At 50.2% G+C, this 12,128-nt stretch overlaps 1 protein-coding gene across 3 annotated transcripts in view; it reads right to left on the minus strand.

The window, feature by feature from the left end:
• Rgs6 (regulator of G protein signaling 6) overlaps positions 1-12,128 on the minus strand; it is a 606,319-nt gene that overhangs the window by 15,571 nt on the left and 578,620 nt on the right. For all 3 annotated transcript variants that reach the window (XM_038336295.1, XM_038336294.1, XM_038336293.1), the window contains exons 16-17: positions 9,791-9,880; positions 6,173-6,226 (exon numbers count right to left, since the gene is read on the minus strand). In XM_038336295.1, the coding sequence (XP_038192223.1) occupies positions 6,173-6,226; positions 9,791-9,880 (144 nt within the window). The remainder of the gene's footprint in view (positions 1-6,172; positions 6,227-9,790; positions 9,881-12,128) is intronic.

Genomic DNA, 12,128 nt, shown 5'->3' on the forward strand with positions numbered 1-12,128 from the left:
AGACTTCGCCTCCCACTGACGGTAACGGTGACATCCTTGTCTCCCAGATCCTCTTCCTCATCTCAAAGGGTGCTCAGGCCCAGGGTCCCCTGTCAAGGTACGGGGCATCAGTGATGAGTCCCAGATGGCCACACTTCATTCTTGGTCTTGCAGTACGCCGTACCCTTATTTAGCAGCAGCAACACTGGGGCCACTGTCCTGCCTAGCTGATCTGAACACTTGCCCCTGGGCATCCCAACCCGAAGGAGGGACTGCTGAGCTGGCAAGGCATGATGGCACCACTCCCTGTTCTCTCTGACCTCTGCCCGCTCTCCAGCTACTCAATGCAGGAGTGAGCCATGGGTTGTCAGAGGGCCTGTCCTGTAAGACAGGGAGGCGTGGCTTCAGTCCTCCTGCTGGTGCCTGTCTGGGGTCTGTAAATACTTCTGACTCCCATTCTAGCCACCGCTCACCTCCTAATCTCCAGGGCTGTCAGACACGCCTGAATCAGGTAACTAATGGGACAAAAAGGCTGCTCCTCTCCGACTTTCGGGAATGATTCATACGACTCAGGAGTCCCAGTGTGGCGTGGGGCACACACCTGCAGAACATTCCCAACTAGACAGGAACGCCAGCGATTAACCAGTCCAAGCTATTACACAGGGAAGGCAGGGGAGGGAACAATAGGTCTCCAGGCTAAGTCATTTCGCTGGGACCACACAGCAAGGCAGTAGCTACTCTGCATAGATGAGTCCCAGGAGGCATTGAGGCTGCTTTGGGGACACAGGCCTTTACTCCTCCCCACCCATGTATTATGACAGCTATCTCTAGCTAGGGTACCCCTATGGTTGGATTAGATGGGAGAGGCTGCTTCTAAATGTCTGAAACACTGGTTTCAAAAGGACCTGAGGACTGTTCGCCATCAAAGGCAGTCCTGTATAGCTGTTTCAGTTGTCTCTAGCTAGAGACCGGAGGTGGTTTTCTGACCGAGGTCCAGGCCTTCCACTCCTCTGCTGAGTCTAAGCGTTTGCAGACTCATCCCACCAGGCCATTCCTCAGGAAATGCTGAGGCAGAAAGAAAACAGCCCTGGGAGAAAGTGGTATAGTCACAGGGTCAACTGCCCTGGTTCCCCAACCCTTCCAGAAGGCCCCGACCTGGAGCTGAAGTTATGTTCCTCAGAGCTGCCCGGAGTGAGGGCCCAGGGAAAGGCTGAGTCCTCCATCCAGCAGGTTCTCTCTAGCTGTCTGTTGAGGAGGGAGGGGACAGGGGAATGACAGCTGGCTGACTCCCTGGGTTTCATCTCCACCTGACTTCCTCTACCCCCACCCTGCATTTCTTGGCAGGCAGGACAAAAAGCCCAAAGTCAGAGATGCCACTGGTCATGTGCCAAGGAGCCCTCTGCTTCCAGCCCTCGCTGCTGTAGTCCAAGGAATACCACAGCACAGCCACCCTCCACATTCCTCACTCCTCTTCCCTGGCCCTGCTCGGGTACCTGTTTTCTGTCTTTGCCGTTCACAATTAGAGCAGATGGAAGTTTTAAGGGGTAGCTGGAGCTTTAACGGGGAAGGTAAAGGTGAGTGGCTGCCAGCTACCCTGGGACTACCATTTTGCTCAACTCCAATGCCACCACATTCTGAGATGTCTTCCTTGACACTATGTACAAGGGACAGGGGACTTTCTCCTCCCCAGCTCAGATTCACACCAGATGGCTTCAGCTGCCACCCGAAAGAGGAAATGGCATTACCGCTGCTCTTTGGCTAGGACCTCTTTGCTTCCTCTCACCCCTCCTGCCTCTCCAGAAGCCCCTGGTTCTTTATCATGGTCCTCCCCTGTCAACTCAACATCAAAGTGAGATCGGTGTGAGGAGACTTTCTGGCCACCCACCCACTTCTCTTCCCATGTGTTGTCATCCCTCGACCACAAAGCAGGGAAGGCAGCAGAGTCTGGTAGGCCAGTGGGCCCTGGACAGTGGTCCACATTTGGACATACCCCTCCCCTTCATGCTGGGCAATGGGTTTCCCACCAAAGGACCCCAGAGGAGATAGCACGAAAGGCAGCCCACGGTGATCGTCAGGTGTTTCTAATGCCGATGTCAAATGTTATAGCTATTGTGGGAAGGAAGTGGCTTAGTGAGAAAGACCAGCGAGAGATGGACTCTGGCTCACGAAGGGATCCCTGCCCTCATGACTGACCCCGCTGCTGACCTCTTGACGACAACTGCCACCTTGCATGCTAGGGAACCTTGGCCAGATGCATTCCACATGACATGGGGTGGGCCAGCCTAGCAACGATGGTCAGCCCAACAGCAGTGTGTACTGTTCCTGCAGAGGACTTGAATTCAGCCCTCCAGTACTCACATCTGGGGTCTCACAACTGTCTGCGACTCTGAAGCCAAGGGATCCGACCCCTTTGTCTGGACTTCATGGGCACCAGACACATTCCCCCAGTTAATAAAATAAAATAAAACATGTAAGACAGAGTTAGTCAACCAAGCATTTGGTACTGGCCATGGAAACCTGGACCGCGTCTCGGTTGATATATGATATGTTAAGAGTGTTTGAAAAAGTCCTGGTACATTTTATATAGCTAAGGCCCATTTTTGTCTGGCTTGGCACACACGCCCCTTCCTCTTACCTTGGAGTGTAGGACTCTGATCTTCCTGCTACTCAGAGCATGCTCCTGTCAGTAAGTCCCTAATACACTGTCTTCTGAGCAATTCTGAGTTTGTCTGCCCCTTTCTTTGGTCTCTCTGCACCTTCCACCTTTGCTGTCTACCTCTTGGAGTCTAGGCTTTTCTAAAACAGGTTCCTTTGGCCTAATTCCATGTTTGAAAGCTCTTTGAGGAGTTACTGTGTGTTATAGTCCTCTCTGAAGCTAGAGCTCGTTGAACAAGGGCCCCGTGTACAGTGGTGTGTTACTCACTGGGCACAGGCGGCTGACGGTGGAGCCTGAGGAAAGCCTGTGACGAACAGCCAGAGGGGTGCACACGGGGCTGGGCCCACCAAAGGGAGTTCTAAGGCAGAGTGCACTATGGGTTAGCTGTAGGCCACCCTGGATTCTCATCCACATTTGGTTCTGAACCCAGCCTTTGCCATCAGATAAGCAGTATTTTAGGTAAGCTATATGGTTCCAGTATGCCAGATGACATAATGCTTGGCACAACACCCTCCACATTTTCCTGGCACCTTAAAGCCCTGGGTGACTTCAAATGAAACTTACGCTGGAGGGGGAAGCCTTCCCAGCACCGCTTCTCCGGATGGCCAGGCCTCTGCACTCTAAGAGCGTGGCCTTAGGAATGCCTCCAAAATGCTCAGCTACTCCTTAGGAATGGATGTCTTTGGCCTCTGACAGGCAGCTCCTCAATGTCATGACGTGTCCTGAGACTTGGCCTTCTCTCTGCAGCTGTTCCTCCTTTATCAAGGAACGAATTCTCTGGGGGAGAATTCTGGACTTTCTGGACTCACATTCAGTCTGACTAGGCTCTCTAGCCACTTGGATAAAATCCACTGTCAATCGATTAATCCTAAATGGCAGTCAGCCCCATGCCCTTATTAGTGAACTGCTTTCCTTTTTCCTACAAGTTCTCCATCAGTGGCAAATATGGGTGGTCTGCTTATTGATCTCAGTGACATGGAAATACTAAACCAGCCCTTCGTTTTGTTCATGGTAAGCGGAGGAAACACAAGAAAACCTTCCTTTTCTTCCTTATCCTCCTCCTCTTCTTCATCTTTATAGAACAATGTAAACCTTCATTTAGAGAAGCTGAACACTGTGTGTATATCATATTCAGAAAGCAGGCATATTTATGGGTTGGTTATATTTGGTTAAAATACTGAGATGTTGAGCCCCTGAGTTTGAGTAGCAGAATCAGAGAGATTGTCTCTGGGGTTGGGGTGTTACCTACAGTTCACAAGGAGCAGGGAAGGGTCAGTGGCAATCCGTGGCTATCATGGAACCAGAAAGCCTGAATGTATCACCTAGTAGGGTCTTCCCCTCATGAAAGAAACTCCAGGAATTGTTTTTAAAACTTGGAGCCTTTTGCCACATAAATGCCTAAGTCTCAAGCGCTTGGGCTGTTTTTCCACTTTCCAGTGGTTCTTTTGTGAATTCACATGGCATGCCAGCCATACGGAGAGGCAGGTGCTTTCCTGCTCTGCTCATCAACAGACCTTCGAGATCCACCGAACCGACAACACTTCTGAGGTAAAGGGACACCAATAAATGCCCTTCACAGATCTTCGCTGAGACTGCCTTTGCCTCTCCTGATACCCACTTCTCATGGGAAGCAACCTGAAGATGCCTGCACATCTTGTCCACGTACCAGGTTTCCTCTCTAAACCTCGTCCTCATCAACTGCCTAAAGAGCATGCACAGGGCTGACAGAGCTCAGCTAGCCCACAAAGAAAAGTCTCTCTTCTCAATTTGCACCTGAAAGTCCTGGTTGCCTCTATGGCTTGCTTTTAACTTGTCGGCTAAGTCTCCAAACCTTTCCTATTTACAGCAGCTAGGCCACAGCTCAATGCAGAAAGTCAACCTCCCCCCCCCCCCCCCGCTTTCTTTTTTCTTTTTTTTTTTTGGTTTTTCAAGACAGGGTTTCTCTGTAGCTTTGGAGCCTGTCCTGGAACTAGCTCTTGCCCCCCCTGCTTTCTATGAAGCTATTGTGGTGGCCTATGAAGGGGTCCAACGGGCCTGGCCTCTGACAGTGCATGCGTCACCTTCATGACCACATGACCACAGCAAACCAGCTGTAAGGACAAGGGGCCAACAGGTCTCCTGGTCTGCAGGTTTTCTCTTGTGAGAAAGCCTACGAAGACAGAGAGGCGCTTCGATCTTTTAATTGCCACCTACCTCCCCGAGGCGTTGGGATGTATACATTTGGTGGATTCAAAATCACGGTTACATGTCGTTAAAATGCATCCTGCTATGACAGGAAAATGGCTACGTAGCTGTCAACCCAGGGTTTCTAAGACTATTTAAAAAGGATTGAAAGGGCGCTAATCATAGAGTAGTCATGTTTTACAAGGACTTTGCTCTTCCACAGAGGTGGGGAAACAAGGCAAGTTAGCGTCGGTGGGTCCTGCTCTTTGGGAAGAGCAAGGTGGCCAGTTCCATGTGCCCTGCAACTGCTATTTTGGTTGCTGATAGTTTGATATTAATAGTACAGGCAAGGTTCCGGGCTTCTTCTAGACTAGTCAGTGTGCATCCAGTCTTAGGCTTGGAGGAGAAGCCACCATGGGAAGGGGAGATGTTTCTGCCTTGTGCCATGTAAAAGCCATGGCATAGATCCCATAGGGACCTCACGGACTGCTCTTGCCTGCCTCCCTTTGTGTCGCTGCGTGAGTCTCTGCCTCACCAAGCTGTTGTGGAAAGGGGAAAAGGCCATTTCCCTGCAGGGACAGGGAACCTCTATCCTGTATGTACTTGTTATTAGAATTAGGGACTGGGGAGATTGGTTAAACCCTTGGCACAGTTATGGGACTCAGTAACTGTCTTCCTTTTCAGGCCACACTATGCAAATGAGGCTGACAAGGGACCTCAAGGGCTGCCGGTACTCATGCAGAGGCCACTAGCGTGCGCACACACACACAACAGCTAGACCACAGTGCCACACCCCATGCAACGCGGTTGCTTTCTGCACACAGCAAAAGCCGCCTATACTGCAGCAACAGCAGCTCGCGACCCACACTAACACGACGATCAGGGTTCACAGAGGGAAATTTGGATTTTTTTTTGTTTTTTTTTTTTTTTTTTTGGAGGCGAGTGATGGTTCTCAGCCAATTTGGTTCGTGGTTTGTTCCAAGGCCTTCTCCCCAGGCCGCTGTAGAAGATGCACAGATGGCCCAGCCCCAGCCCCGGGAGCAGTAAGGTCCCTTCCTCCTCAGAGCCGCAAAAAGAGGCCACAGGTTCCATCCTGTGGCCGGCCGGGCGCAGGCTGGGCCCTGAGCTGTGAACCTTCTGCAGGGGGCAGGGGGATGCTTGATCTTTTTGCAATCCCATCCCTGGAAGAGAAGCTGCAGACACTGGCAAAAGAAAGGGGTGAGGGGAGAGGAGGAGAAGCACTGGACTCCCGCCCACCAAAAAAAAAGAAAAGAAGAAAAAGAAGAAAAAAGAAAAAAACAGGACAAAAAAGATCTGAAAACCCAAAACCAAAAGCGAAAGGAACATGGAGGGCAGAACACCAGCTGAACTTACCACACTGCGCGTGAACTTTTCTAGGGAAGTTCTACGACCTTGCTCACTTTCTGGCTTTAAGGGGGAGAAAAAAAAAGGGTAGGAAGAAAAATACAGGGGAAAAAAAATCTTCAGCTTTCACGTGATTTCTAAACAGCAGCAGCCACAGCTAAAGAACAAAACACAAAAGCCAAATGCGGCAAAACGGGCGGAGAGAAGCGGCCAGAGCTGTTGGCAGAGCTGATGAAGAGTAGGAAAAGAGAAGCCCCGGAGAAACACACTGCCTTTCTGGCGCCCAGGGGAGTGAGAGGAGGGAATGGGCTTTTAGAAGGGCCATGGGTGGCACTGCAGGGCCTTTGCCTTGTGGAGCGCCCTGGTGGCCATTCAAGATGGCTGCTTGTTACTCTCTCAGTTGGGCTCTGGGTGGTTGTGGCCAGGAGGCCCCTGGGCCTCCGAGAGGTGACACAGAACAGACTAGCTCCGAGAGCTATCCATGTATGGCAGTGCTGGGATCCCAATGGGACTCCGGAAGCAGCCAGGTCTGAGGCCTGAATTCATCCGTGAGTGTGGGTCAGGACTGTTTTCTCTCTTGAGGATTTCCCTGCCTAGAGGAGCAGCTGCTAACTTCAGCGCCTTCCTAATGATTTTCTGTGTCCTGAAAGCAAGCAGAGGCTACTCAAGTACTTCGCAATGACAAAGAGGGCTGAGGCCTTGGGAAACAAGCCTAGCTCTGAGCAGAAAACAGTTTCTCAGGTCCCAAGTGGTAACACTTCTAAGCTGAACTGGGGGATGGCTTCAGGAGGCTCAGCATCCTCCTGGGGGAACTGGTAGTTCAGGTTCAAGAAGCAGAGGCAAGAGAAGGCGCAAACGCCGAAAATGTTCTACTACAGGCCTCTCAGGAGGAAGAGAGATGGTGCCTGCCTGACCCTTTCCCCAAGTTTCCTACCCAGAAAGAATAGAATTCTATCCCAAATGCCTTCTGGCTTGACTTAGGGCCCTGTTTCAGGTACTGAGCCTAAGGTTGACAAATTCAGAGGATGCACACAGACACACACACACACACACACACACACACGACAAATATTTGCAACTTGGGAACTGAAGAAGCAGCTAGCTGTCTGTGGGTCTAGAAATGTGCTGGAAACAGAGGGGTCAGGCAAAGGCAGCCGTCCTTGGCATCCACCCATACCCCCTACTGACTTAACCAAGCTCCAAAAGACAGATAAGTTGCAGAAGGAAAACACAAGACAAATGACATGTGACCATAGAGTTGGGCTGGGCTTTCTTCTCAGATAGGATCTGTGGGATCCATGTGTGGCCCATATCCAGAGTCTGCTTTGGAGAGGACAAAGCTCAGCTCTCATCCTAAAGACACCAGAGGGCAGACACTGAGTCAAGTCAAGCCAGTTCTAGACCTGTCACTCTTATCTCCTGACCACATAGTTGGGTTTCCTTTGAGCTGCTATGGAAACCCATCATCACTGCTACATCATTGCCTATCAAAATCCAGTTCACCCTCCTTTAGAATCTAGTTCTCCAGAGCAACTACCCTCTCCTCTGAGGATAGCAGAAAAGAGGAGGAGCCATTACAACAGAGCATAAGTCTGGGCTTCTGGACTCTACCAGGCATGGTTCTCAGCTGAAACGGGAGGCAGATTCTTACTCTCTGGGGCTGAAGGGAGGGTAGAGCTCTCACACGCCCTTTTATAACCTGGGTATCACTATCAGAGGGTGAACCGTAGCACCACTGGAATCAGAGGATGCTCTGGGCCTTCCTGAAGGTGCTGAGTTACAAATCTGGTGCCTGGAGACTCTCAGGAAGGCATGGATGGGAAAGCAACTATCTGGGGAAATAACTGCTCCATATTAGACATCAGCAGGTACCCTGGCTTTCTGCCAGAAGAACATCCTTTCATTTGAGGGCTGTGGGGTAACTAATGAACTTCATTTGTAACCTTTCCCCGGAAGGGGGTTAGTTGCTGCCCCATTCCCCTGGCCTCCTGACTGCTGCATTGGGAGGGATCTGTAAACTCAGCCAGTTTAGCCTGCTTCCTGGATTGAGGTGTCTCTTCCCTCCCCACAACCATGGGGAGACTAAATGGCATCTGACCTTTACTCTAAATGCTTATGTAGCTAGGCACAGATTGGTAAAATTGCTAGAGCCTTAAATGTGCCCTAACTGGGGTCAGTTTAGGGGACTTGAGCCTCAAGAAATAAAAAAAAAAAAAAAAATCTTCCCTTGACTTTCTCCCACGAGACTTAGGATTTAAGTGCCCAAAGTGTCTATGACCTTGATCTTTCTTCCAGTGCTTGAAAAGGTGAGCAGCAGAGCCACTTGTGTGTGGGAGTCTCATCCCCCATCTACAGGAACTCATCCCCCCAAAAGGGAATTGGCCAAAGGTTTCACATTCTCCATCCCATGAGCTCAACTCTGAGAGGGGCTTGGAAAGTAGCAGAGCTGAGCTTTTTTTGACAATAGAACATCTGGAAGGTCTTTCACTTTTCTCAGAGTCTTAGGATTGTTGGGGGTGAGGTGGGGTAGGGTGTAAGAACAAGAAGGTAGGACCCTGGAGTTACATGGTACCAACCAGATGGCCGGACAGGCAAACGTGTGGTACAGTTGCCAGTACAGAGAAGAGTGTGAGGCTGAAAGGTAGCCCAACAGAAAGCCTGCGGATGGACAACAGTGTGCTTGGGGACTAGGGTTTGGTCACCGGAAGAAGAGAGGGGTGTATGTGTGTGTGTGTGTGGTGAGAATGGAAGTGGTAGAATCTGGAGCGAGTAGAGTCACACTTGACCACACGTGGCCTTCTGGTTGGAGCGGAAGTGTCCAGAAGGTTGGTGTGTTCACCAGACTCATGAGCCCTGCCTCTTGCCCTCCCCTTTCCTCGCCCATGTATCATTCCTTCCCCCACCCCTTCAGGCACTGTCATCACTGGCATGCTGAGGGGCTCGGGGCTCTGTGAATCAAGTCTCCAAGGGCTGTAAGAGCCATGATTTAATTCCAAGTGGAAGAGGAGGAGGAAGTGGTTGGGAGGTGGTTACTTCCTAGTTAAAGTAACCGGGAAAAACTTCAGAGAAATGGTGAGCCAGGGTATGACGAGAAGGAATCAATGCCCTATTTTAGTAATGATTCAGATGTCTGGTGGATCTGTTAAAACTGGCAAGACTTTCTTTCCCGGGGTCAGGAGTTGGGGTGTCCTGATCCTCACTTCAACCTGACTAGAAAGGGAGCATATGAAGAGGAAGGACCTGTTGGGAACGGCTGAATGGAACTGGCAGTGAAAAATCTCTCTGCTATCCTAAGAGATTTGCTTGGGTCACTGCCAACCTGACATTCTGGAGTCGAGCCACTGTGGCAATGATATTTGGTCACCCTCCTCTCACTGCAGGCAAAACAGGCAGACAGAGGGAATGGGAACACGGAGGCAGGACGCCATATCCTGGCTATCGGGGGAGGCTGGGACAGTAACCTTCCTCACTGTTTTTGATTGGAGAGGGGCAGACAGAAAAGGGGAGAGAAGAAAGGAAAAGTAAATAAACAAAACCCAAGGGATGATATTCTCATTTTACACCAGCAGCAAGCAGCAGCGAGAGTCAACAGTGCTAAGAAAGACAAGCTTGCCCTTCCCAAGGTACCTTCTTCTTGGCCAGCAACAGGTCCTGGTAAGCATTGGACCTCAGGAAGCGGGCGTAGCTGTCGCTCTTCATCAGCTTGTAGATGTGCTCCTGGGGAAGGGGAGGAGTAGGGAGACAAGAGAAAGAACTGTCAGCTGGAGCCAAAGGAATTGACAATTCACCTGACCTGGGGGTGGGCGGGCACAGGAACCTAGGGACGTTGGAATGGAACTAGGAAAACGTGCAGTGTGTCCCACCCCTCCCATGTCACATGCCAAGAAATAAACAAGCAAAATGGCAGTTTCTCTTACAGAGCAAGAGGGTCCTGTCTCAAAGGATTTGTAATCGGGTCTCAGGGTCATGTTGGGGTATGCAGTGGTTACAGCTGCAGTAGCAACAGTTGGAGGACATGAACCACTGGTATTGGTCCAAAACTGGGGAGACTCGCAAGGGAAACATGATGAGTGGAACGTTGCTCCTCAGTTATACCGTCTGATTTCATTTATAGAGCAGTCTCAAAAGGACAAATTAGAGAGCTAGAGAACAGATTAGTGGTGGCCAGAAGTTAGGAATGGGCCAATAGGTGGTTATACAAGGCAACAGGAAGGATCTTTGTGGTGATGGGTGGTTCTCTATCTTGGCGCATCTGCACAGGCGATAAGGCTGTGAAAAATGAAGCACACACATACGTGAGTGCAAATACAACGGGCAAACCTGAACAAAATCAATGGATGGCTGCGCCATCATTACAATAAGTTACAATCTACTCCAGTTTTGCAAGATGTTACCATTGGGGAGCTGGATGAATGGTCCATCTCTGTGTTCTTTAACAACTTTCCAGGAGTCTGCAAGTGTCTCTAAATAAAAAGCACAGCTTCAAAAAGGAGCCTAGAGGGTCTGAGGAGATGGTCCAGTGGATAAGAGATCACTCTGTGCAAGCACCAGGACCAGAGTTTGAACTCCCAGCCCACGTGTAAAGAGCTGGGCATGTCTGTGTGGGTACCTACAAACCCAGTGCAGTAGAGGGCAGGGATGGGTGGGTTGGATCTCCGGAGCTTGCTGGCTGCCAGCTTAGTTCTATTATCAGTGAGACTGTCTCAAGGAAATAGAGACTTAATAGAGCAGGATACTGGACATCCACCTGTGTTTTCTGCATGTGTATACACAGGACATACATGTGCATGCACACACATACATACACGGAAACAATATAATTGAATCGACCTGTGTACATTAGGGCCATCATCTTAAGGCGATCCTCATGATTGGCTCATGGAGCACCTGGGCACACATATCTAGGAGGAGGCTACTGCTATTGCTGTATCCCCAAGGCTCTGAGAAGACCCACACCCTTGGTCCAGCATATGACCCCTGGCTGGCAACTAATTCCTCCAGGCACACGTTCTTTCTCACAGTCTGTTCACAGGCAGACAGTCCCAGCCCGCAAACAGAGAGGCATGGAGGAAGGATGGTTTGTCTACGGAGGCAAGCCTGTCTGGCTCAAGAGCAGTGCTGAAGGGAGGGAGAGTACGCCATCCGAGATGGTGGAGTATCAGTTGGTAGCTGGCCTGGTAAAGGAAGCTTTGTCCTTTATAGTGTTCCCTGCCCCTTCAGAAAGCTGGGCAATGGCCTCAGTGCCAAAGGGAATGGAGGTCTCTGGTCAGTGAGGAGAGACAGCCCAGCTGGAAGTCAAGGCTTACCCCTGGGAATCTCCTTCTGGCTTCTCTTCCCAGAAGACACCATGTATGGAGGAGGCGGAGACCTCACATCAGTTGGGGAGGTCACATTTTTGTCTTCATTTTCATTTAATTGTTATATGTATTAGTGTTTTGCCTACATGTATGTCTGTGTACCATGAGCATAGAGTGCCTGCAGATGCCAGAAGAGGGCATCAGATTCTCAGGAACCGACAGTTGTGAGTAGCCTTGTGGGTACTGGGAATCAAACCCAGGTTCTCAAAAAAAAAAGTATCCTGTTTTCTCAACTGCCGACTCCACTTTCTAGACCTGAGGGTTGGGATAGGGTGGGGGACTATGGAAGTTTTTGGGTGGTGAGGGTGGTTGTAGCCTGGCTAGAGAATCCTGGAACAATGGCCAGACTGTGCCAAGATGTCTCCCTACCCAGCATAAAAGGCACATAGCCAAGACCCAGAATTAATCAAGGTGCCTGTCAGCTTATGAACAGATAAAGGACATGTGGGAAATATATTTTTTACACACACACACACACACACACACACACACACACACACACACACACAATGGGATAGTCCTTCGCCTTGAGAAGGAAAGCTGTCCTTTACCATGGTGTAGATGAACCTAGGTGAAATGCAATAAGTCTGGAACAGAATAACAAATTC

The sequence above is a fragment of the Arvicola amphibius genome, chromosome 7, assembly GCF_903992535.2.
Source record: "Arvicola amphibius chromosome 7, mArvAmp1.2, whole genome shotgun sequence".
Lineage (NCBI taxonomy): Eukaryota > Metazoa > Chordata > Mammalia > Rodentia > Cricetidae > Arvicola > Arvicola amphibius.